The 27298-nt window shown below is 45.9% G+C and overlaps 1 protein-coding gene across 4 annotated transcripts in view; it reads left to right on the plus strand.

Moving 5' to 3' along the window:
- Positions 1-27298, plus strand: part of OPHN1 (oligophrenin 1) — a 116550-nt gene that overhangs the window by 72453 nt on the left and 16799 nt on the right. For all 4 annotated transcript variants that reach the window (XM_060692023.2, XM_034435160.3, XM_034435159.3 and 1 more), the window contains exons 16-18: positions 316-374; positions 5943-6048; positions 15082-15241. In XM_060692023.2, the coding sequence (XP_060548006.1) occupies positions 316-374; positions 5943-6048; positions 15082-15241 (325 nt within the window). The remainder of the gene's footprint in view (positions 1-315; positions 375-5942; positions 6049-15081; positions 15242-27298) is intronic.

The following is a 27298-nucleotide window of genomic DNA, read 5'->3' on the forward strand; positions in this document are numbered from 1 at the left end:
CCGTGCTGTTAATAGCTTGGGTATGAGGCTGCATAAATTGGTACAAGATGGGCGAATTCTCTCTCCTGTCGTTTATCAAGCCAGTTTGATGCTTCTATCAACTATTTAAAGAGGATGCTGCTTTTAAAAAAATATATGTAAGGCATCATTTCCTAGGCATCCCAGGGAATGAGAGCATAAAGGCTACCAGATGAGCAATCTCGGTGCAACAAATTGAAATATAAAACACCCCTTCCCCCTCCCCAGAATTATTCCCACTGTGGAGTGGCCCTTGGTTGTTGGTGACTTTGGCACTGTTGCTTCTTCTCTTTTCAGGAACCTCTCAGAACCTGTCATGACATACAAGCTTCACAAAGAATTGGTCTTGGCTGCCAGTAAGTCTCCAAGAGGGGGGCAGAGGAGGCTGTTCCGGAGGGTTTCCTGATTTTGTTGTTTGTTTTCCTGATGGTGTGAAAAATACATTTCTGGAATGTGAGATCTTTGTCAGATGCTGTGAACAAATGCCAGACTGCTCCTCTCCTCAATAACACCGGGAGACTTTGGCTCACAAAAAGCAGGAACAGCCTCTCCTGTTAATGGCTCCGCTTGTACCAAATGCCAAACCAGGATTTTCAAGCCACGCTCCATTAAAAAAGCTAGAAGGTTGCAAGTGGGTGCAAAGCTAAGTCACAATGGTTGGCTTTATGCATCACGTGGACCAAAGTAAACATCTACTTGATGGCTTAATGTGATGCCTAAACTTTCTAGTTGCTTTTTTCTGCTGTAAGCACAAGTAGAATCTTTCCGATAAACAACAATTAGCGGAGTCCTTTCGTTTTCTGCATGGAGCACGTATGGCCCACCCCAATGTTGCTATGGAGTTTGGTTGCCATTGATGCTACATCACGGTTAAGTGTAAGTCGTGATTTCAAGTGAGTTTCTATAAGGGAACAACGGATTTGGTTTGAACTATAAGTAAACTAAGTGCTTAGCCACAATTCACCATTAACATAAATTGGTTTTCCTTGGCCTTTCACTCTTTCTTTGTGCCTTGTGTCGGGGCTTGCCTCGCTTCAAAATGGTGCTCAAGGCAGTGACAAAAATGAAATGGAAACATATGTAATAAAACCTTAAAATGCCAACATAAAATAGTAGCCTAGGTTAATTAGGAGCCTTGGTAGTACAGTGGTTTAATGCACCCTGTTATTAACACAGCTGCCTGCAATTTCTGCAGGTTCAATTCTCACCAGGCTCAAGGTTGACTCAGCCTTCCATCCTTTCTAAGGTAGGTGAAATGAGGACCCAGTTTGTGGGGGCAACAAGCTGACTTTGTACAAATATACAAAAGGATGAAGGCTATTGCTTAACGCATTGTAAGCCGCCCTGAGTCTCCGGAGAAGGGCGGCATATAAATCAAATTAAAATAAAAATAAAAAAATAAAAATAGTTAGTGGTGAAATCAGTAAAAGCGGCAGGCAGTGGTTCGTTTCAGAATATTGATGAGGGAAGTAACTGGCCAAAATTGGAAAGTCTCCAGAGGGTGGGGGGAACTTGCAGAGCCAGGCAGCTGTGCTTTGGCTGTGTTGTCCTCTCCTCATTGAAGTCACAGGCAGATTTTTTTTGGGGTGGGGGACAACGGGGAGGAGGGGGTGTTTCTGAACTGTAAATATTATTTCCCATGGTGGGCATGGACTTCAGGAAGGTTCCTTAAAGGTCAGTGTTAAGAGATAAATATAAGACTCTTGGAAATTGCAGATGGTCTTTTTAACCCTCATTTGTTAATCAGTTAATTAAAGTGGAGACTCTTGAATTGTTTCTTCCCCGGGTTTCTTGCATCCTGGACTTAGTCCCCATGTGTGAGATTATTTTACCTTGCCTTCCCATTACTCTCCTGTCCTTCTTGCGATCTCTGCTTTAACCATGCAGCGGGGGGAATCTAAGATGGAGAAATTGCGGTCCTGGGCATTTTGACTTTTAGTTTTAAAAATGGAGGCCTTTTCTAGAATGAATGTGCTGACGCTTGGAGACTGACTGAGTTATTTTCCAAATTGATAAATGGATTGTACTGTGCCTTGTTAGAGCAGCTCAGATAATGCACCATGAAATCTCCCAGCCGCTTTGACCAACCTCATTTGCATTGAATTACCAGGCTGTAATCGAATACGTGGAGTCCGGTAATCTCTAATCATGCTGTCTTGCTTGGCTTGAGCTTCAGCGTTAATGAGCTCCCCAAGGCTTCCCGCCTCGGAGTTGCTCTTTTATGGGGTTTTATTTCCCAGTTTTCCTCTGATACTTTGGCTGTGGAGGATCTTTCTCCACAGCTGGGAAGTTTGATGCCCTGTGCTCCTTGAAAAGAGAGGGGCCCGTTTACACTTATATTCGTATGCCACTGAGAGTTGTTTCCAACTGCAGCAGCATATGAATATGTTTAATAAATAAAATAAAAATAATGCAGCGAATGTTGGGGTGACGGATAGGAAGCAGCCATTACTCCAAACCCTTCAGAATAAGGGCCCTTCTCTCCCCCCCCCCCTGTCATCGGAGCTCTTTTGGTCAGCTATCAGATGCTGCTCCTGTCCCCAAGCAAGGGAGAAAGGCTCTTGCTCTGCTGCCTGTTGTTCCAAAAACCCCTTGAGAAAGCTGGAGGCAGTGAAAACATTGCTGGGCCATCTAGAGTTTCTTTTAAAACTCACCTGGCAACCATCTCCAGCCATTCAAGTGGGTGCAAGCAGCAATCAAGTCTTCACTGCAGGGGGGGAAGGGATGCTGTTGCCGGCCTCTCGCAATGCCCCCTCCCTCCCTCCCTCAAGAAACCATCGCTGGATCTCAGTTTCGTCCAGTTTCCCGTCTGAGGGGAGGTGGTAGAAAAGCTGCTTGCCTGGCAGTTTCAGTGGGTCCTGGATGAAGCATCTGGACCCCTTTCAGTCGGGACTCAGGGCAAGTGATGGGGCAGAAACAGCATTGGTTGCTCTTGTTGGTGATCTCTGGCGAGAGGGGGATGGGGTGGTGCAACCACCTTCGTTCTCTTGATCTCTGAGTGGCCTTCGGTACCATCAGCCATGCTTCCCTTTTGGGCCAGCTGCAGGGTTTGGGGCTGGGTGACACACTTTTGTGTTGGTTTGACTCCTTTCCTCGAGGGGGACCCGGTCGGTGTTGATAGGGAGTAAGAGGGCTTTCCTACGGCCGCCACAGGGCTTGGTGCTCTCTTCACTCCTTCTTAACATCTGCATGAAGCTGCTGGTGAGACTCTTCACCCCCAGCGGTTGAGCTATCCGCACTTTGCTGAAGATTCTCAACTTTCTATCTCCACCCTGGTGGTCCAAGTGATCCTGTTGCCGGCCTCTCGTGGTGCCTGGAGCTGGATGGGGGCCAACAGGCTGAACCCTGGCGAGGCCAATGGCTTTGGGCGCATGGAGCTTCAAGACCTGGGACTTCTAACATCCTTAGTTCTGGATGGGGTGGCCCTGCCCTGGATGGCTCCAGTCTGGAACTTGGAGCTTCTCCTGGACTCACATATCCTGTCCAAAAGCAGGGGGTAACTGTGGCTAGGAGAGCCTCTGCACAACTTTCTCTCAGTCACCAGTTTGGCCCTTCCTGGATCAGGAGTCCCAAGCCCTGCTCATTTCACATTTGGACTACAGCAGTGTGCTCTACATGGGGCTTCCCTTGAAGAGCATTCAGAAGCTGCAGCTGGCGCAGAATGTGTGGCTGGACAGTTCTTTGGGCCCCTAAAGTGGCCCATGCTGCCAGGGTCCAATTCCAGGTGTTGGTTATTACCTTTAAAGCCCTGCACGGCATAGGTCCAAGTCCCCGATAGGACTGTCCCAGCCAACCCATGCTGGCAGAAGGGGCGTAGTGCGGATCCCGTCAGCCAAAGAAGTTCAGCTGGCCTGCTCCAGGAGAAGAGCCTTCTCCACCATGGTTCCTGCCCTTTGAAAGATCTCATCCCCCGAGGGGAGATGGACTCCCACCTCCTGACCTTCCGTAGGAGGCTGAAGGCCTGGTTCGGCCCCACGGCCCAATGGGGGTTAATGCTTTTTATGTCGTAAACCACCCAGAGTTGCTTTGAAACGAGATGGGCAGCAAATAAATTTAATTTTAAAAGATTCAAATCCAGTTTGCTTCCGGGTCCAATTCAAGGTGCTGATTATCACCCTTAAAGCCCTTCACGACATGGGGCCAGGTTATCTATTCACTGCCTCACCCCACTTGTGGGGCTGTGGTGGCTCACGTGGTAAGAGGCTGAGCCTGCACTCCGCTCAGGTCGGCAGCTCGATTCCCGCGAGCGAATTAACCACGTAGGGACAGGAAAGGAGCCTCCCCAGATTGCCTACTGGCATTCAGGCGTCCCGCGGGTAAACTGACACAACCCGAAAAAGTTCCTTTCACAGAGGCAGCCAGCCACTCCGGTGATCCCCGGCTAGCACGTGCCATACGCTTAAAAAAAAAAACACCCCACTTGCACCGGCAAAAGGAGTCTTCTTGGGATCCCTCAGCCCTGGAATTTCAGCTGGGGGAGTCAAGAAGAAGCACCTTCTCTGCCGTGGCCCCCACCCTCTGCAACATCCGACTGCCAGAGGTGGGATCTGCTTCCACCTTTGGTTTTAACTTGTTATTTAATGGTTGCTAATCTTAATTGTAGTATTTTTATTCCTATATTTTTACTGTATTATAAGCCACCCAGAATTACTTGCTACAGCGAGATGAGTGGCGTATAGATTTATGAAAGAAACAATGAATTCCAGGCTTTTAACTCATTTAGGCTATATAGCTCCAGGGCATATAGTCTTACTATATGTACTTACTATAGGAGGAACAGGCTCAGACTCAACCCGTCCAAGACCGAGTGGCTGTGGCTCCCGGCGTCCCGATATAGTCAGCAGGTGCCATCGCTGACTATTGGGGGTGAATCTTTGCCCCCCACAGAGAGGGCTCGCAATCTGGGTGTCCTCCTGGACGCACGGCTGTCTTTAGAAGAACATATGACAGCCATGGCCAGGGGGGCCTTTTATCAGGTCCGCCTGATTCGCCAGTTGCAGCCCTTTCTGGATCGGGAAGCCCTGCGCACGGTCACTCATGCCCTTGTTACCTCCCGGTTGGACTACTGTAATGCTCTCTACATGGGGCTCCCCTTGAAGAGCACTCGGAGGCTCCAACTGGTCCAGAATGCGGCGGCGTGGGTGGTTATGGGTGCAACCCGTTGCGCCCACGTGACACCCCTCCTGCGTGAGCTGCACTGGCTCCCAGTGGTCTTCCGGATGCGATTCAAGATGTTGGTTACCACCTTTAAAGCGCTCCATGGCATAGGACCCGGGTACCTTCGAGAGCGTATTCTGCCACCAATAGCCTCCCACCGACCAGTCCGCTCCCACAGAGAGGGTCTCCTCAGGGTGCCATCGGCCAAGTCATGTCGGCTGGCGACACCCAGGGGGAGGGCCTTCTCTGTGGGAGCCCCAGCCCTGTGGAATGAACTGCCCCCGGAAATACGTAAGATCTCCGACCTCCGGGTGTTTCGCTGCGCTCTGAAGACCCTGTTGTTCCGCCAGGCTGGGTTAGCAATATAATTTTAAATTGGATGTTTTAAATTTTTGGGGTTTTAAATTAAGCCAAATTTATTTAATATTTTTAAATTATTTTAAATTGATGTTTATTCTGTTTTTAATTAGGCTGTACACCGCCCTGAGTCCTTCGGGAGAAGGGCGGTATAGAAATAAAATTATTATTATTATTATTACTGGACCCCCCCCAAACACACACACATTCCCCCGTTTCCTCCGGCACCCCTCCCTTTCAAGACACAGGGCCTCACCCCAGTTACGTAATTTCCCAGATTTTATAGAAAGAGAGGCGATACCAAGTTAGGAAGGAGTCTAAGCTGAGCCTGATAAAATTGCCCTCCATGCAAGGAAAGAAGCCCCCGTGGACCTGATGATGATGATGAATTTTTTCTTTTTCACCCGCAGAGTCTGAGAACCTGGATTACAGGCTGGGAGCCATTCATGCCCTGGTTTATAAACTTCCTGACAAGAACCGAGAGATGTCCGAGCTGCTCATCAGGCACCTGGTCCAGTAAGTGGGGGCTGAGCTGAGACCTGAGCAAAGGTTCCTCTGGAGCTTTGGCCTCATTTGCTTGTGGGGGGGGGTCGCTGGGGGGCGGGGGGGGGAGGTGGAGTAGGAGCCGATGGTGGCCAAGCAGCTTGAGTAGTGAGTGTACTTAGTAGCTGTTCCAGAAACGAGCAGGCGGCTTTGTTTTCCAGAGGAGAAAGATAAAGCATGCTGGAATTGGGGATGAAGAAAGCACATTTCCATTTGGGGGACTAGTCATATTTGTAGAGTTTGTTGTTGTTGTTCAGTTGCTAAGTCGTGTCTGGCCCTTTGCGACCCTCATGGGCCCCGTCCTCCCCTCTCTCCTGGAATCCCTTGTAGAGGACCCCTCCCCTTTTGTGGGGTTGTGCTTTATACACTGAGAGGGGCCCCTTTTTGGCCTGCGCTCTCCTTCCTGGCTCACTTTCTTTCCTCCGTGAGTCATTCCAGCCAGCCTGGTCATCCCCGGGTGCAGGCAGTTCTTCTTGGGCCACGTGGCTCTTCATGCACTGCTGAGCTCCGACCCCTCTGGGCTGGGGATGCCAACGCAGCCTACGATTCCGCACTGCAGGCCAGGTTAGGTTGTAGAGCGATGTGTCTCGTTCCAAGAAGAGCATCAAACGGGCAAACCTTTTAAGTCCATCCGAAGTACAATTACAGAAACATGCAAAGAAGTTTTATACCAAAGACAGCAGGGCACTATGGGTTATTAGGAGAAACAGCTGTAGTTGCTCTATATGTGCGTATATTCATCTTTTTCCTATTTAAAACAGCTAATATTAAGTTGTCAACGCTGAGGTTCCAGCCATCTCCAAGCAGCTAGAAGCCCTTCTTACATGTAGTCCTCGACTTACAACCACAATTCAACTTTAACCCCAACTGAGTCATTGAGCGAAGCAGTTAAGTGAGACATCCCATGGCAGCCCAGACCGTGCAGTCCTCAGCTACTGCAATCCTGGCACTCCCAGCTGTGGTCGTTAAGCAGACAGAACCCCAGATAAGGAGCATGGGGGGTTGATGGAGACCCTGAGAGTCTTTACTCAGGAACTGAAAATCGCCCCTGTTGAAATCCAAGCAGGATTTTCAGCCCCTGAGCAATAAAGATGCCTGGCCTGTGCCAGGCCTTCCAGGGCCTCCCCCTGAGGCACCCACCCGCTTCCCCTTATTGCACCGCCTCTCTGCCCTGCTGGGATTTCAGCTCCGGCTCTCTGCCCTGTGGAATGAACTGCCCCGGAAATGCGTAAGATCTCCGACCTCCGCGTATTTCGCTGTGCCCTCAAGACCCTGCTGTTCCGCCAGGCCGGGCTATCAATGTAATGATTTTAAATTAGGTCTTTTAAATTTTTGGGGTTTTAAATCTGAGCCAAAATTATTTAATAATTTTAATTATTTTTAAATTGATGTCTGTCTTTGTGCTTTTAATAGGCTGTACACCGCCCTGAGTCCATCGGGAGAAGGGCGGTATAGAAATAAATTATTATTATTATTATTATTATGATTATTATTATTATTATCATCATCATCATCATCATCATCATCATCATCATCATCATCTCTGGGCTGCCTGAAAGAGCTGCCTGCCAAAGGATGTCAGCTCCCCTCTCTGCGGGGGAGGAGTGCTTTCAGCAGGGTCCAGAAACGGTGCTCAAATTGTCAGGATCTCAGCTTCAGTTTTTGCATCCCACTGAAGTTCAGCTGGCAGCTCTTCCAGCCGGTCCCCAGAGATGAGAGGGAGTCCTCTGGGCAGGCAGCAGCAGCCATCCCTGCCGGCTTCCTCGTTGATTGCCTGGGAAGCCGACAGAGGAGATTGCAAATGGTGATCCTGGGGAGCTTGGCAACCGGTTGTAAGTGCAGACACGGTTCAAGCACCTGTACTGCAAACATGTAACTACAGAGGGGGAGGGGCAGCAGCGTGACATTTTACAGGGGCAGGAAGTACTTCATTGGTTGTAAAGTACCTTTTTCAAGGCCGTTTGAATGTTTTATTTTGTTGGTTTATTAGGTTTATTTTTTACAAATAACTCAAGGAGGGTTAACATGCATATGTCTTCCTTTTCCTAAAGGTGCTTTTTCAAGAGGCAGTTGGACTTTCTTGTTTTTTCTTTTGAAGACATTTCGCTTCTCATCAAGAAGCTTCTTGACAGGATAATGGGGAATGGAAGGATTTATACTCCTTGCAGACAGTTGTACTCATTTGCATCCTTTTAGAGGGTCATTGAAGCACTTGGAGATTTATCTGTGTCCTCAGGGTCACCTGAGTGGTGCAAATGATTCCTGTAATCTGCCATTTTCCCCCCTCTGGAAATCCATTCCTACTCCCACACCATTCCAAGGCTGTGCATCCCAAACTGTATAGCTAAAAGTCTGTAGAGATTCTCAGTCATCCAGGCCATGGTTGTCCCAAAAGTGCTTAAAAAGAAGTCCAGTTGCCTCCTGAAAAAGCACCTCCCAGTTTCTAGGCCAGCTCCTTAACCACTACACTAAACTGGCTGATTTCTACATTACAGTATCCCATGCCTGTTTATTTAAAGAAATAAGTACTTATCTGGCACTGGAAAAGAAAAAGTCCCAAACCAAGAAGGTTGGTTGCATATGCCTGGTTCTCATTTTCCTTACACAGCACCCACAGACTTCTAAACAGCTGCTGTACACCAGCAAGATGCTGACCAGATACAGACCTGAATCACCCTCTTCAGGCCATGGCTCAGCCGAAGTTAATCTGCATCCTTAATTGGCCCTGGCCATTGATTTCTCCCTAAATCTTGCCTAAGGAAGATCTCTCTTTGACATGGCTTGGCAAAGATCAGTCCAAAAATGTACCCCTCTCTCTCTCTCTCTCTCTCTCTCTCTCTCTCTCTCTCTCTCTCTCTCTCTCTCTCTCTCTCTCTCTCTCTCTCTCTCTCTCTCTCTCTCTCTCTCTCTCTCTCTCTCTCTCTCTCTCTCTCTCTCTCTCTCTCTCTCTCTCTCTCTCTCTCTCTCTCTCTGCTGTCTATCCCACATTTTTATAACTTACTAGGAAGTAGGTTGGGATCGACTTTGTCAAATACCTTACTGAAATCCACAGCATTTCGCTGCTCCACTAATTTAGAAATTTTGTAAAAGAATGAAGTAAGATTTATTTGGCATGATCTGTTGTTGACAAACCCATGTTGGCTTCTGGTTATATTTTTGCTTGCTTCTAGAAGTGCATAGATCTATTGTTTGATGATCTGTTCCAGGCTCTTCCCACGTATTGATGTCAGGCTGATGGGTCAGTAATTTCCTGCATTTGTTTTCCCCCTCTGCTTTTTGAAGATGGGAACCAATCTTTTGAAGGAGGATTCCTTCCTTTGAAGGAATCACAATTGGCTCGGTTCTCTCATAACATTAAGCAGTAAATCATGGTCAAGATCTTCATGGTCTGACTCCCTGCAGAGTCAGACTCCTCCAAAACCAAGCAAATTACATGCAATCCTAGCTATTTTCCAACTGCCCACAGGACAGCTTTACAACACGTTTTCTGGAAAACTACATTGCCAATCTGTTTAGCCAAGGTTTCTTTTCCGACCTATTTTCCTTTGGCTCTGCCTGTCCGTGTCTCTTCTGCTAGAATGGGAGGGAAGTCCGGCCCTCGTCTCTCACCCTCCGGGGTTCTGTGATTGCTCAGCAATTAGCGGCTCTGATTTCTTTGGTGCAAGCTAGTTTTGGAGCCTGTGCAGGATTTCCATTGGGCACTCCTTCCCAATGCCTTGTGTTGCTCTTCTCTTGGGAAATGGTACCAATTTTCAGTTGTACCGAGTGGCTGGGCTTTGCGTCACGTGGCTTTCTTGCTTTCATCAAGGTGGGGAGTAAGGGTGAGACTGAAGGCTCCTGTGGGCAGAAGGAATTACTCAGAGAGCTTTACGCTGTGCCCGATCCCAGCCCATCTGTGATAAACATCTGCAACCGATGAGGTTGTTGTAATTCTAGCAAGCCCTGGAGAAGGCGCAGGAGCCTCTCTTTAGAAAAGTTAGTTTTAGAAAAACATTTTCTGTTCAAATAAAGTGCAAAGCTGACTTTGCAGGTTGGACTTTCATCTTGCTCTCCAGTTCCATCGATCTCTGGAGGGATCCTTTCACGCTTGGTCTCCTTGTTCCAAAACTGTTTGGCCTGTCCCGCTCTGAGCTGTTGGGCCCGGAGACTCTCCTGGCAATTGAGCCCCTGAGTCCATTGAGAAGCCAAGCTGGGGCATCCTGGAGAGTGGACGTCTCCTTTGTCCCCCAGCTGAACTCAAACCAGTTCTTCACTTTATTCTGGGATGTTCCTTTTCCCCCTCTCTCTTCTGTCGTGTGCCTAATCCCAGGGAAAGTAACGCATAACCAAAAAGCCCCTGAAAAGGGTAACTGAACAGCTGAAGGCCAGCGTAGAAAGAGAAGACTTCATCACTATGCAGATGCATTGACAGCTTCTCCCCTCCCTAACAATCTTCCAGGATGCCCGGATGGGAATGATGTGTGGGCCGTGTCAGTCACACCCAAGAAAATGCCACAGCCATGTCACCTACCACAAAAGCCTGTAAAGTTTCCCAACCCCCAAATGTCACATGCATAGGAAAGGAGCCCCTCCTGCTGATTCTCCAGTTCTTTGCCAACAACACCATAAACGTCTCTCTTCCCCTGCTGGATCCAACTAAACGGCTAAGCAGAAATAGAACTGGCTAATGCTTGGGTGGGAGACCACCAGGAAACCTTACCTCTGTGAGCTGGAAGGGAAACCAGCAGAAGCATTCCAGAAGAAGCGCTGGCAAAACACTTCCATATTCTTGCTATGGGAATTGATTCGTGGTCCGATTTGTAGTCGGAGGGGATCCTAGAAGCAGCCCACTCCAGCCCCCCCCCAAGAGGGACTGCTGCCTGAGCAGGCAAAGAAGGGAGGGCAAAACGGTAAACGGCAACATGACAACGGCTGTCACTCTCTGAAGATGAGGGATGGGAGCACCACCCTCTCCCTGGGCCAGGAGAGCAGAGCCGAGGTGCTCTGGGAGGCTGCTGGCACGGAAGGACTCTCACACCACTAAATGAACTACCCTGGGGCTGGAGCAGCTGGCACCCACTCTGTGTTGGCAATGGTAGCTCGCTAACCCCCACTCCGTGTGCCTTGACTTCTGCACTTCGCAACTCCGACTTTGAACCTGGACTGGCTGGCGAATCTGCTACAAGCCTCAGCCCTCAGATTCCACCTGGCTTCTCACCTGCATGTGTCAGACCGGCCCCAGTCTGATCCCTTGGTAGAACTCATTTGATTGACGTGAAAAGACCCTTTTACTAAGAGATGCTGATTGCAATAAAGTCAAGGGGAAATCCCGTGCGCCCATAGAGGACTAAACCCCTGGTTTCCCCTAGCCCTCCCGTGTGGTCCGTCTGTGTGTAGCCAATCCAGCACTGCTGAGTTATTATGGGAAACTCCGAGGTGTTTGGGCTGGTGAATTTCCACACTCAGGGCAAGCGACCTTGAAGGTGCCAGTGCACCAGGACGAACCTGGTTCCAGACAGCTCTGTTCTTCCTCAACCGTCAGTTCCCCCCTCCCAATATCCTGCCATAAAGGTATGCAGCAAATTGCCCATTTGTCCCCTCCCCCACCCCCACCTTCCCCGATTAATGACAGAATGGCGGCGAGGCGCCAAGGCAAAGCTGGGGGATCTGACAGCATGTTGCTTTGGTTGGAAATTCTTGTAAGCCAAACTTGCTGAACTTTGCGGGGGGGGGGGAACGTGTATGTAGAGTCCAAGTGTGCATGCCTGCAAGCCTCGTTTACTAACGAGAAGAAAACCAGCCCTTTGTGTGTTCGTAAGTGCTTGGCTTGGCACGGGACAGAGATGGCCCAGAGGGGGCTTTGTAGCCAGCCCGGATCTGTCACAAGAGAGAGGGTGAACTTCCTAAAATAGGCTCTGCTTCTCAAATTCAGGAGAACCTCATTTTTAGCTTGATGTAATGTTGTCCCCCAGCTGTCCTGGAAGGGAAATATAGAAAAACCCCACATGAAACCCAATGCTGCCCCTGTGATATGGGTGCCATAGAAACCACAGCGCATGTTCTTTTATGCAGTCAGTACTACGGGGGCATTTTCCACCAGTTGATTACCTCTCTTTTATTTAAATTTCCAGGGCATTCTGATAATTTTTATTTGCACTATCTGTTTACAATCAAGAAAAAAACTATTTCTGTAAAAGCAGCAAAAGTTTGCTACATTAGAACGCCTCCAGTAAAGGAAAATAATTATTTAAAATTATTGCAACAAATTCAAAAAGACTTAAAGAGTTGGTCGAAATTACAAATATCATTGATTGGAAGAATTGCAACTATAAAGATGAACATCCTACCAAAAATCCTATATTTATTTCAAACGGTACCCATAAAATTAGGGAAAACTTTTTTTGGAAAACTGAACAAAATAATTCTTAAATTTATATGGTTGGGAAAAAAGCCCAGAATTAAACTAAAACTTCTACAAGATTCTAGAATTAAAGGTGGCTTTGGCCTCCCGGATTGGGAACTCTACTATCAGGCGGCAGTAATATCATGTCTCAAAGAGTGGATAAATTTAAAAAATGGAAGAATACTAACAATTGAGAGACATGATTTGCAGAAAGGTTGGCACGCCTTTATCTGGGAGGGAAAGAACAAAGCCCACAAGTACTTCCAGAGACATCAGGTGAGAGAAGCCATGTTAGAAATTTGGTTGAAGATTAAAAGAAATTTTTATACAAAAGTTCCCAGATGGGTATCAACGATTTTAAAATTTTAATTGGGTGAATTTTATGGGTAAGGGGTTTTAAATTGGAGAAGCCAAAGATAATTTAATTTTGTTTTAATTGTATTTTAATATTTGTATTGTGTGTTTTAATTTTGGTTGTTCACCGCCCCGAGTCCTTCGGGAGAGGGAGCGGTATAAAAATTTAATAAATAAATAAATAAAACGATGGAAGCCTTGGTTTTCCCCAATTTAATTGACTTAAACAAAATAGTAACCTATAAAGAATTGTTGGGCGGGCAAGGGAATTTGAAATCTAAACAAAAATTATTAGAACAAGGAATTAAAATAGATTGGTGGCCTTATCCACAGATCCAAACAAGATACAAAAAAATTTTAGAACTATATGGATTCCAAAATGAACCACAAGAAATGGATAAAATATTAACAGGGACTGATGAGAAAATAATTACGAAAATGTATAATTGTCTTCTCAAATTTAAAATGGAGGAGGAAATGGTGAAAGAAACAGTGATAATTTGGACGAAAATTTTTGGATATAATATAGAATTAGAGCATTGGGAAAAAGTATGGGGAACAAATTATAAAATGACATTGTTGGCCGCCTATAAAGAGAATATCTATAAAATGTTTTATAGGTAGCATTTACCCCCGGCGAGATTGGCTAAGATGTTTCCAAATAACCCACCACACTGTTGGAAATGTAACCATCAACAAGGGACATACTACCACATGTGGTGGACATGTCCCAAAGCCGGAAATTACTGGTTAAAAATTAAAAAGTGGTTGGAGGAAATGACTGAGCAAAAAATTGATATGAAACCAGAACTATTTCTTTTGGGGATTATACAAGAAAAAATGGGGAAAAGATATTCAATACCTCATGCTCCACATAATCACTGCTGCCAGAATTTCATTTGCCCAAAATTGGAAACAACAATATGCTCCATCAAACACGATGATCATAAAAAAGGTGCTAGAGTGTGCAGAATCAGATAAGTTAACGATGGAACTCAAAGACAGAGAGGAAACGATTTATTACGAAACATGGAACAGATGGTATAATTGGCTAGAAAAGAAATCTAAAATCAATGTATAGTGACTGTTAAGAGAAGAAATTAGAGCGAAAATGCATTATTCAGTGTGTAGTAGGTATGTATATAATGTTGTGATTATATGAATTATATGAATAAGTATGTAACAAACAAAATGCATATGTATATAATTGGCCGAAGGATAAAATGGCTATTACCAAAGATGCCGGTATTGGAAAGCTGTAAAAGTGTAACTAAGATTTTAAAGATGTAAATGTCGAATAAAAATAAACTTTTAAAAAAAAGTTTGCTACATTATGTGTAAGCTTTGCCCATAAATGGTTGTCAGTAGTTCTTGTTGCTCAGGGATAGTTTTGTGTTGTTCATTATATTGATCGTATTTTTATTGATCAATGACTGAAATAAAATTCTTTGTCTGCTCTGATTCTCTTTCTAGCTTTATTTGCAAAGCGTTTTGTGAATAGTCTTCTTTCGGAAAGAAGTCATGCTTCGAATTACAGGGGACCAGAAAGGCCACAAAAGGGAAAACGATGGTGCTCCCCTCTCTCTGTCCTCTCGACACTCAATTTGCTCATAACTGCCGTTTTGCTTCCTTTTTTTGCACACACATATGCACACATGGAGATGTGGCTACTTACAATTTCTCAAATAAGAGGGAACATTTTCTGTCCCAGATGAGTGGAGCTTTAATGACATAGATCATTTCAAATTCCTTGTGTGTTTTTACGTGAGCAGACGGTGAAAGAGTGAGTTGGGGCCCTCAGGGGTCAGGTATCAGGGCTGTTGCGGTGCTGCCTCCCGGGACACGGCAAGAGAGCCTTTGTGCCGAGTAGATATTTGTGCTTCCCGTTGGCTTCAGCTGCAGTGGAAAATATTTCCTGCTTGCATATATTTGTATGGAAGACATTGAAATGGCTGAATTCATTTCCCCTGGACAATATCGAGTGCTGCTCTAAGATCCAGCCAAGCCATGCTGATTCGGGAGGTGTTTGTTCTCTCCTGGGCCCTCCTGGTCAGCTGGGCCGGAGAAGAACCTCCATCCTCTGCCAACTGGCCAGGGCAGCTGGGAGACCAGGCATCTGGCACTTCCCTGGTCCTGACTTTACATCTTCTTCTGCTTCTAGGGGGCAGTTCCAGGTCCTCCTTCAAGGAGCTCTCCCTCTGCCTTCTCTCTGTCTCTTGTGCCCTTCCCTTTGCTAAACCCCTCTCTGTTTTCTCTCCTTCTCTTGACAGTGTCTGTGAACACAGCAGGGAGAATCTCATGTCCCCCTCCAACATGGGGGTGATCTTTGGCCCCACCCTCATGCGTGCACAAGAGGACACGGTTGCGGCAATGATGAATATTAAGTTCCAGAACATCGTGGTGGAGATTCTCATCGAGCACTTTAACAAGGTACAGGGGCGCCTGGCTGGCTTTTCCCAGACAGCTTCTCAGGGATGCTTGCAGGCCCCCCCCGGCACATAAACAGAATTAAGAAACGGCAAACAAACCCTGGGAAACATGGCTGAGCTAGCAGAGATGGTTCCAGAGCCAGAGGGGAGCCAGCTGCCTTTGGGGAAGGAAGAGGTGGCCAGCAGACGCAACTGGAAAGGAACTTGGGTGACGTCATTGGCTCAAAACAAAGCGGCTGGAAGCAGGGCTTGGTTTGTGGAGAAACTGGGCCACTCCTTTTGGGCAAGCAGGGTCAGCAGGACTGCCCCCATGATGCATCTAGATGCTGTCTGAAAATAATCCCCTTTCCTCAGCATATGTTTTTTTCAGAAGGAAAGACACGGGTGACTTTGGCCTTTCTTTTATTTCTACGTTATGCAACAGTGAGTTGCGCGTTGCCTTGCCAGACGTTCCCAGGCTGAATGCAGCGGCCAGGAGGAGTGCTGGGAATCCTGTCCCTGCATCAGGCCTTTGCTCTGACCCACTTGGGGACCCCTCTGCGAGTGGTGATTGGGGAAGGGGGGAAGGAATTTTCAAAATGGCATTCAAAGGTGACCATACCTGTCTCTGCAGTGTTTTCAACCCACCAATTTTAATCAATTTCCTTCTGAAAATTGCTGGAATACACTTGTGTTTTTTTTAGCACCTCAACAGGGTGCTTTCAAGAGACCTTCAGGGGGTGGGCAGCCAGGGGCCCCCAGGAACCTCCACCCTGTTTGGAGGCCTCGGGCGTGGACCAGGGAGCAGAAGCCTTGGGCTTTTCTTGCCCGTAACTTCTCTTGGTGCTTCCTTGCAATGCCTCTGGCTTTCCATTCCTCATCCTGTGTTTGATGAGGGTCCAGTTTTTAAAATTAAGACCATGGAATGATACTCTTCTATCCAGAACCAGACTGGCTTACAATCTGATGAAGCCTTTATTTTGTCTTCATTAAATTGTGTAGTTTTAGATGATATTTTATTGTACTAGAAAGCATAATATGCAGGGGTGAAATCTAAAATTTTTTGCTACCGGTTCTGTGGGCGTGGCTTAATTAGTGGGCGAGGCTTGGTGGTAAGGTGACTGGGAGGGAGTGGCTTGTTGGTCAGGTGGGCTTGGCCAAGTCAATGTCACTTCTTTGCCCTTTTTTAACCTACAAAACACAACACAACACAACTGGCTCACCCACAATATAAAAGCAGCTGTGCTAGACCCAAAATGGCCCCTGCAACAAGCAGGAAACTCACACAGCCACAAAAAGCCCAAAAAACCAACTTTCACACTTTACACACACAAAATTCCACATACAGCTTTGTGAGATTTTGTGTGTTTGTGTAGTTAGAGTGAAACACTACAGAAACACACTAAATCTCAGAAAGCTGCACAAATATTATTTTATTTTTATTTATTTTTATTTTTATATAAAAGCAGCTAAATTTAAAACTTCCTAAACTTTAAATGGCTAGGTCTAAAAAAAGAACAACTAAAAAAAACCCCAATTAACTATTTTTTTAAACCTCCCAAAGGGGAAAAAAACTTACCCAATAGAACTGGGGTCTCCAACCTTGGCAACTTTAAGACTTGTAGACTTCAGCTCCCAGAATTCCTCAGCCAGCTTTGCTTTGCTGGCTGAGGAATTCTGGGAGTTGAAGTCCACAACTCCCTGCTTGCTTGATTGCAGGCAGGGAGATTCAGTTGCTTGCTGATGCAATGGATTGCAGGGATTACAGCAAGATATTGTGACCAGCAGCTAAGGTAAGAAGCTGAGGGGGGGAGGGGGAGGGATTTTTGCTACTGATTAGCTGGCAACTCAGCTGGGATCGTCAGAGCTTGGATCGTCAGAGCCATTTAAAAGAAAAAAAAGACTCTGATGATCGCACGGCTCAGTTGGGGGGCAGGGATTTTTGCTCTTCTTATGGGTACTTTCAACAATATGTCCAGCGATTTAAGATACTGTATTTTTCAGACTATAAGACGCACCGGAGCATAAGACACACCTTAGTTTTTGGGGAGGAAAATAAGAAAAAAGCTGATTGGTGGATGGATCAACCTCCCGGAATACCCCAATCAGCTGTTCCCAGAGGTGAATTTTAGCAACAGGTTGTTGGTTGTGAGTTCTGTGCCATGTTTTTTTTTCTGCCTCTGAATCTGAGGTTTCAGAGGCTTTTTTTCTGAAGCTTCGTTTTAGAGGCTTTTTTCAGCCACTGAAACCTCAGTTTCAGAGGCTGGGCCAGGCTACATTCAGAGTATAAGACGCACCCAGATTTTTATCCTCTTTTTTGGGGGGGGAAAGGTGCGTCTTATACTCCGAAAAATATGGTAGTTATCCAGTTTTATTCCCTTTTGGTTGGCTCTAACAAAGGACCTCCCCAAGCCTATGGGTATTTTCTTACAGATCAGCACATTTATTCTACTTCGCTTCTGGCTCTTCATTTAAAAGCATCTGTTGCTATCAAAAAGAGGAAAACTGATTTGGATTATTTCTAATTCAGAACTAGACTTCTGAGAACATGGAACAAGTAGGAGACCCAACAGCCGGTCTGCTGAGGCTGCCAGCTGCACTCTTGGTTTTATAGAGGGAGGCTGGAGTTAAGCTATAACTGGAAGTCGTTGATGGGATGCAAGGACCATAAATGGCATTCAAGGCCAAGCAGGGTGGGTGACACAATTTCCCACTGAATTAAAGTAACTCCAAAACAGCTACAGCAGCAAAGTGCTTTGTTTCCAGATAAGAGGCTCAAGCTTTGCTTCAGGAAGGTTTTCCACGATTTCTCTTGTTTCACAGGAGATTCTAGCCAGCAGAGGGAGAAGAAAACCATGTGCCTGATCCCCAGAGTGAAGTCTTTTAATTAAAAAAGAGACTGTTTCTTCTTGGCCTTCAATTTCTGCTCTGATAAGGTTAAGCTAGTAACATTTTATTAGGCTGGGTGATTGTTAAATGTAGTTCTGAAGTTGATGCTTCAGCCTGCACATAAGCAAACATTCCAAATGAATTTTTAAGCAGGGATGGTATATAATTTGTATGCGAATTATGAAGACTCAAAGGACGGAGGAAAATGTTCCCTGGTATGGATAATTATTGCTTTGGCAGCTTTAAACATGTACACTAAAATTAAAATTTAAAAGGTAATCCCACAGGAAACACTATGTGGTGATACGCAGACCTTGCCCTAGAAAGTGGAGATTAGATCAATATCACCCCTCTTATGAATCAAATAAATATAACTTTTAATTCAAAGTGTCGGGGGTGGGGGTGGGGGCGTGTCACGTGAATGGCTGCCCCTAGTCAGTCTGGATTTCAAGCTGGAAAAGTCTTCGTGATCTTGGTCATTAGGATTCTCGTTAGTATCCAGGGAAGCACATTCTTTGTAGAACTCTGTCGATGGGTTGTATGAATTTTGTTCCAAGAAACAGGAATATTTTGCTTCGATAAATGGCACTATTTTTTGCATGTCCTGCTGATCTCCATAATACCATATTTTTGGAGCCCAATTACTATGAAACCCATCCATGCACACATTTAGAGACAGTTACATTTATTACCAGATTTGCAATATTTAAATATTTGGGCTGAAGGGGATCTGAAATCACAGTAACAGAAATATGCGGCAATGTTTCAAATGTTGGTTCAGTGGCTGTGTAAGTCCAAAAGGTGTTAGGATTCAGTCATTTAAATCACAGCTACCTATTATCTCTGAATCAGAGGACTGTGATAAAATGTTATTGGTTTACTAAACTAGAAATGGTTAACAACTCACAGTGTCCATCTGACACCTTTGATTTGCAAGCTGCGCTGGTTGCCAGTTTCTTTCCTGAGGTGAGTCAAGCAAGGTGCTAATTACTACCCAAAGCCCTGCGTGGTTTCTGATGGGCTAGAACCAGGCCTGGCTCCCTTCCATTAAGGCCTGTCCTCTACTGGGACCCAGGAAGTGCCCCTTCTGCCCTCTGGAATGAGGTCCCCCCGGAAGCCCAGCTGGTTCTTGCCCTGAGGGCGTTCCAAGGGCCCTAGAGGCCCCTCTGTCCTGCCAGGCCTTGGGCCAGACTGGGTGGGGCTTGCTCCACGGAAGGTGAAAGCTTGGTAGGAAGCTTTGAGGCATTTAATAAGTTCTCAGTGTTGGTCTTCCTTCTTCTTTTTCTTCTTCTCTTCTAGTTTGGTTTTGTTGGTTGCTGTATTATGCTTATATAGTATTGAGAGGTTCTCCGGGTTGTTTGGAATCAAGTGGCATCGAATAGAATGGAATAAATATATGATGAATAAGTTGTAGTATTCCTATTGTGGGTGCTATATAAAGAGAAAGGAGATAGGAAGTAAATCAAATAAAGGAGGGACTTTCTTCAGCCATCCAATCGTTCAATTGCAATAGACGGTTTTCTTCTTTTTGCGAGTCAAAACCCTTGTGGCTTCTGGGTGGGGAAGGTGCCCAGCTTCTTCTGAGTCCCAGCCTTGGAAAACAGTATCGCTTCTTTGTCCCAAATGCGGCACTCCTGGTGTCAGGACCCATTAGAGATTTAGCAGCTGCTTTACTATATTCGGATTTGGTGGTCAGAAATTCTGAGCAAATGAAATTTGGGCAGTATTATTAAAATGCTCTGGCTGCCCAGTAATTCTGAAAGCAAACTTTGTGTTGTTGCCAGACACGGAAAGTATTTAATTTTGGCTGGAGAAATGGGAGGAACAGCCGACCCCAAGATCTCTGTTGACAGCTTGTACGTATCCATTGCAGTCTTGGACACCAAAGTGGCAGTAAAAAGAGGGCAGGATGGATACAGTGAGCATTTGCTTCATAGATGGCATGAGGGCCCCCGTGTCTTTATGGCCCAGATGTCTCATCCTTAAAATGACCCTCAAAAGTGAGAACGTATTTGCCATCTGTCATCACTTCTGGCTATCCTGGCAGGCCATCATGATCCATGGAAAACATGGATCGCATTAGTTTGGTCTGCCTGGTTCCGTGGACTGTCCCTTGGTGATCTCTTTTTTAAAAAAAATGGAGGATGAACGAATTGATTCTCTGTTAGAAGTTGCTTGATTTGATATGCTTCAAGCCTCTTTGAAGAGGAGCAGGTGATCCTTCTCATTACCCGAAGAAAAGTCCTTGTCAGCTGCCTCTTGGGGGCATGTCTGCTTCTACTTGGCGAGGCAACCTGGCTGTAAAAGTTGGAGAAAGAACCCTCACCCCATCCAGCCAGGTCGTTTCAGAAAAGCTACCTGTCAATATGCCTTTGCCACTAAAGGGAGCTGAATGAAGCAACTGTCCAGAAGCAACCAGCAGCACGGGACATTTTTCTGTTACTAGAGACGGCTCTTCTTTGTGTCCAAGAGCTTCCTGGAGATCCACATGAGCAGCCAAGGGCATTTTCACATGTGAGGAAAAGGAAGGTATGAAAGATGCAGGAAATCCTCTACAGAATGCCACATGTAGAAGATCCATTCCTCTGGGAGGAAAGGGCACCTGGGTTTATTGTTTCCATTGGGGATACAAACGTAATGGAGTCCTAGGCCTGGAAAGGACCAGCCCCCTGCCCATGACAGGAAACCTTATACATGCTCGACAAATCATTGTCCAGTCTTTTCTTGGAACCCACCAGTGATAGAGCACCTAGGACTCCAGGAGGCAAAAGGTTCCATTGGTTAATTGTTCTCGCTATTAGAATACCAAAGGTGGAGGGGACCTTGGAGGTCTTGCAAGCTCATGTTCATGTCAGGAAGCTTCTCCTTAGTTCCAGGGTGAGTTTTCCTCTGAGAGCTTCCACACACTGCTGCTTGTCCTACCCTCGGGTGCTTTGGAGAATGAGTCAGCCACCATTTCTTTGTGGCAACCCTTCATGTACTGGAGGACAGCTATCATGTCATCCCCTTAGTCTTCTTTTTGTTAGGCTAGACATAACTAAATCCCCTTAAATTTCCCTTAGCGCTTAAGGTTAAGTGCTAAGGAAGGTCTGCAACCTTAAACACTCAGAGAGCCATTTGGACCCATTTCACACAGAAAAGAAAATACCGGGAGCCACAAAACCCTTCCCGTGCCTGACGATTTCTTGAGCAGCCACAAAACTGGCATATGTAGGTTGTTTTTTTTTAAAAAAAAATTTGATTTATATGCCGCCCTTCTCCGGAGACTCAGGGTGGCTTACAATGTGCTAAGCAATAGCCTTCATCCTTTTGTATATTTATACAAAGTCATCTTATTGCCCCCATAATCTGGGTCCTCAATTTATCTACCTTAGAAAGGATGGAAGGCTGAGTCAACCTTGAGCCTTGGCGAGATTCGAACCTGCAGTAATTGCAGGCAGCTGGTCTTAATAACCAGCTTAATATCAGGGTGCCTTAGACCACTGTACTACCAATGCTCTTTTTGAATTAGTTGAATTATATGTTCTGTTTTCTTCTGAAACTTTTATTTTCTTGGATTTATCCACGGTTGGCTTAACGGGGGTTGAAAAACTCAATAAATCGTGGGCGGGCGGGTGTTGCACATTGGCGGTTGTGACACATATTTTGAGTGTCAGGGAGCCGCAGCAGAGGGGTGAAAGAGCCACATGCTGCTTCAGAGCCGCAGGTTGCTGACCCCTGCCTTAGCGTATTTATTTGTATTGTGGTGACCAGAATGAGACGCAGTATTCCAAGTGTGGCCTCACTAGTGCAGCATAGAGTGGTAGTTTCACTTATCTTGATGCTATCCGTGTAGTGATGCAGCTGAGGACGGCATTGAAAGAGGCGGTGGTGAGGCCTCTCCTCAAGAAGCTGTCCCTGGATCCGGCAATATTGGCCAACTACCGTCCTGTCTCCAACCTTCGCTTTATGGCGAAGGTTGTTGAGAGTGTGGTCGCGTGACAGTTTCCGCAATTCCTAGAGGAAATGTCCTATCTAGACCCATTCCAGTCGGGTTTCAGGTCTGGGCACAGCACGGAAACGGCATTGGTCGCATTGGTTGATGATCTCTGGAGGGCTCCGGACAGGGGTTGCTCCTCTGTTCTGGTCCTGTTAGACCTCTCAGCGGCTTTTGATACCATCGACCATGGTATCATGCTGCATCGGCTGGAAGAGTTGGGGGTGGGAGGCACCGTGTTACGGTGGTTCTCCTCCTTTCTCTCCGACCAGTCGCAGTTTGTGTTGGCAGGGGGGCAGAGGTCGACCTCGAGGCCTCTCATTTGTGGAGTGCCGCAGGGATCGGTCCTCTTGCCCCTTCTGTTCAACATTTATGTGAAGCCGCTGGGTGAGATCATCCGTGGCTTTGGGGTGAGATACCACCAGTACGCTGATGACACCCAGCTGTACATCTCCACCCCAGGCCACCCCAACGATGCCCTTGAAGTGATGTCCCAGTGCCTGGAGGCTCTGCAGATCTGGATGGGGAGAAACAGGCTCAAGCTCAACCCTTCCAAGACTGAGTGGCTGTGGCTCCCGGCATCCCGATATAGTCAGTTGACTCCATCACTGACTATTGGGGGCGAGTCGTTGGCCCCCACAGAGAGGGCTCGCAATCTGGGAGTCCTCCTGGATATGCAGCTGTCTTTGGAGGAACATCTGACAGCTGTAACCAAGAGGACCTTTTGCCAGGTTCGCCTGATTCGCCAGTTGCGCCCCTTTCTTGATCGGGATTCCCTGTGTACAGTCACTCACGTCCTCGTCACCTCTCGCCTTGACTACTGCAACGCTCTCTACATGGGGCTCCCCTTGAGGAGCACCCGGAGGCTCCAGCTGGTCCAGAACGCAGCAGCGCGGGTAGTGACGGGAGCAGCATGGCGCTCCCATGTAACACCGCTCTTGCGCGAGCTGCACTGGCTCCTGGTGATCTTCCGGGTGCGCTTCAAGGTGTTGGTTATCACCTTTAAAGCGCTCCATGGCATAGGGCCTAGCTATCTTTGAGACCGCCTGCTGCTACCGACGACCTCCCAGCGACCCTTGCGCTCCCACAGAGAGGGCCTCCTCAGGGTGCCATCAGCCAAACAATGTAGGCTGGTGACCCCCAGGGGGAGGGCCTTCTCTGTGGGGGCTCCCACCCTCTGGAATCAGTTGCCCCCAGAGATAAGGAGAATCCAAGACCTTAGTGCCTTCCGTCGTGCCCTTAAAACCCATTTTTTTCAAGCAAGCCGGGCTGGCTTAAGAAGAAATTTTCAAATGTTTTAAATGTTTTAATTGGTAGTGAGTTTTAATTGGGCCAAATTTATATATCTTTTAATTGTTTTTTAATATTTGTACTGCATGTTTTTTTAATTCTGGCTGTACACCGCCCTGAGTCCTCAGGGAGAAGGGCGGTATAGAAATTCAATAATAAATAGATACAGTCAGGTCCAGAAATATTGGGACATCGACACAATTCTAACATCTTTGGCTCTATACACCACCACAATGGAGTTGGAATGAAACAAACACAATGTGCGTTAACTGCAGACTGTCAACTTTAATTTGAGGATATGTACATCCAACTCAGGTGAACGGTGTAGGACTTACAGCAGTTTGCATATGTGCCTCCCACTTGTTAAGGGACCAAAAGTAATGGGACAATTGGCTTCTCAGCTATTCCATGGCCAGGTGTGTGATATTCCCTTATTACCCCAATTACAATGTGCAGATAAAAGGCCCAGAGTTCATTTCAAGTGTGCTATTTGCCTTTGGAATCTGTTGCTGTCAACTCTCAAGATGAGATCCAAAGAGCTGTCACTATCAGTGAAGCAAGCCATCATTAGGCTGAAGAAACAAAACAAGCCCATCAGAGAGATAGCAAGAACATTAGGCATGGCCAAAACAACTATTTGAAACATTCTCAAAAAGAAGGAATGCACCGGTGAGCTCAGCAACATCAAAAGACCTGGGAGACCATGGAAAACAAGTGTGGTGGATGACCGAAGAATTCTTTCCCTGGTGAAGAAAACACACTTCACAACAGTTGGCCAGATCAAGAACACTCTCCAGGAGGTAGGTGTATGTGTGTCAAAGTCAACAATCAAGAGAAGACTTCACCAGAGTGAATACAGAGGGTTCACCACAAGATGTAAACCATTGGTGAGCCTCAAAAACAGGAAGGCCAGATTAGAGTTTGCCAAACAACATCTAAAAAAGCCTTCACAGTTCTGGAACAAGATCCTATGGACAGATGAGACCAAGATCAACTTGTACCAGAGTGATGGGAAGAGAAGAGTATGGAGAAGGAAAGGAATTGCTCATGATCCTAAGCATACCACCTCATCAGTGAAACGTGGTGGTAGTGTCATGGCGTGGGCATGTATGGCTGCCAATGGAACTGGTTCTCTTGTATTTATTGATGATGTGACTTCTGACAAAAGCAGCAGGATGAATTCTGAAGTGTTTCGGGCAATATTATCTGCTCACATTCAGCCAAATGCTGCAGAACTCATTGGACGGCGCTTCATAGTGCAGATGGACAGTGACCCAAAGCATACTGCAAAAGCAACCAAAGAGTTTTTGAAGGGACAGAAGTGGAATGTTATGCAATGGCCAAGTCAATCACCTGACCTGAATCCCATTGAGCATGCATTTCACTTGCTGAAGACAAAACTGAAGGGAAAATGCCCCAAGAACAAGCAGGAACTGAAGACAATTGCAGTAGAGGCCTGGCAGAGCATCACCAGGGATGAAACCAAGCGTCTGGTGATGTCTATGCGTTCCAGACTTCAGGCTGTGATTGACTGCAAAGGATTTGCAACCAAGTATTAAGAAGGGAAAGTTTGATTTATGATTATTATTCTGTCCCATTACTTTTGGTCCCTTAACAAGTGGGAGGCACATATGCAAACTGCTGTAAGTCCTACACCGTTCACCTGAGTTGGATGTACATACCCTCAAATTAAAGCTGACAATCTACAGTTAATGCACATTGTGTTTGTTTCATTCCAACTCCATTGTGGTGATGTATAGAGCCAAAGATGTTAGAATTGTGTCGATGTCCCAATATTTCTGGACCTGACTGTAGATAGATAGATAGATAGATAGATAGATAGATAGATAGATAGATAGATAGATAGATAGATAGATAGGCTTTTTTGGCAGCTGCCGAAACCTGCTGGTTCATACTTAAGTGGTTGTCCACTAGGACTCCAAGATCCCTCTCACAGTTAATACTGTTGAGCCAGGGGACGCCTGTTCTGTACCTGTGAGTTTGGCGTTTCTTGCCTAAGTTTATAACTTTACTTTTCTCATTACTGAACTGCTGGATAGAGTCTAATACTCAAGTCTGTCAAGATCCTTCTGGATCTTGACCTTATCTTCTAAATCTTAGCTATTTCTCCCAGCTTGATGTCACCTGCAAATTTGATGAGTTCCCCTTCTATCCTCTCCTCTAAGTCATTTATGAAGTTGTTGTGGAGTATTGGGCCTAGGACAGAACCCTGGGGTACCCAACTGCATGCTTCCCTACACGTAGATGTTGTTCTGTTGAGGAGCACACCCTGGGTATGGCTGGTCAGCCAGTTATGAATCCATCTGATGGTGATGCCGTCTAACCCACATTGCTATTGTATAGAATAAATGTTTTGTACCAATCAGAAGCAACTCTATTGAAAGTCACAAGCATATGTACTTAATTAATGTGGCTGGACCACAAACTCTTGAAAATTGTTTTGGAAACAGTCTTAGTTTGGAGAAATTAAAGCAGAAGATGCCATATTTCTTTCCATGAGAGAAGATTTTAAAAATCATCACATCACGTTTACACAATTTATTTTTCCCTTCTCCAGTTTAAATTAGAGCAGAATGTGGTGGAAGTTTTGTCTCTTTCTTTTACTGAAAGGTCAGACATCCAAATTGGAAAAAAAATAAGTTCCTGGGTACCATTTTATTTGTTTTAAGATAAATTGAAAGTTGGCCGACAAAACTAGGTAATCTGGTATTGCAAAAGTCTTTCTCACTAACCTGGAACAAAACTTTAATGTCATTTTAATGCATTTTCCAGACTATGGCTATTTTTAAATATATCAACAAGCCATCCAACAATACTTTTCTACCCTAATTTGTGAGGTCACATTTTGAGGGAAAGGGCAAACCACAGATTGCCACATCCCAGAACTCTCCTCCTCTTCTGCAGCACCAAAAGGATGCATGGAGACCAACCGAAACGTTTAATGCCTACAATGCCAAATTAAGGGAGCCATTGGAATGGCCAAAGCATCAGAAACCAGGAGACTGTGAGCTCTAATCCTGCCTTAGGCACAAAGCCAGCTGGGAGACCTTGGGCCAGCCCTCTCTCTCAGCCCTAGGAAGGAGAAAGCAATGGCAAACCACTTCTGGAACCTTGCCAAACTTCAAGGAACAAAATAAAAATAAAAATGCCAAACTAGAGAATCCCCTCAGCATTGGGATTAAAGACCCCGGGTTAGAAACCAGGAGACCATGTAGTCAAGTCTTGCTTAAGCACAAAGCCTAATGGATGACTTTGGGCCAATCCTCCTTTTCTCTCAGCCCTTTCAGTCACCCTCGGGGGTGGGGGGTGGGGGCAGGCCTCTACCAAAAGAAAATGTGCTGAGAAAATTGGATGGACTTGTCCAGGCAGTTGTCAGAAATCAAGACTGACTCAGAAGCAGAAGATTGAGGAAAGGAAGGAAGGAAGGAAAAGAGGGAAGGAAGGAAGGAAGGAAGGGGACAAACTGAGATTTGAGAAAAAAGTAAACAAAAATACACCAATTCCAAATGCTGCTTTCTGCAAATAAAAGTGTTTCTCAAGTGTTTTTTAACTGTTCATCATAACTTCATCAGACTTGATAGATCTGCAGAATGCCACTAATGTATAATTAAAAGATTTTGTTGACAGTCATTTTAGCTTGGATGCCACCTCAAAAATAATAAATGTACTTTTTTGCGTAATTTAGCAACAGTTACTTTTTTTGGTATCGTCTGCCTGCATAACTCATTCACCTGCAGTCTTTTTTGTTATTATAAAGGGTGTGTTTTCAAGATGTTTGAGAGAGGCCAGCTGACAAAGATGAAACACCTTTCCTAAAAAGAGGAATAAAAGGGAGTTTGGCTCTTCCTGGCTTTGAGTTCTAAAGAGTTTCCTTTTGCTGGCTGTGTCTTGGGCAGCAACTGG

This window comes from Pantherophis guttatus, chromosome 12 (assembly GCF_059756535.1).
Source record: "Pantherophis guttatus breed Tessera chromosome 12, ASM5975653v1, whole genome shotgun sequence".
NCBI lineage: Eukaryota > Metazoa > Chordata > Lepidosauria > Squamata > Colubridae > Pantherophis > Pantherophis guttatus.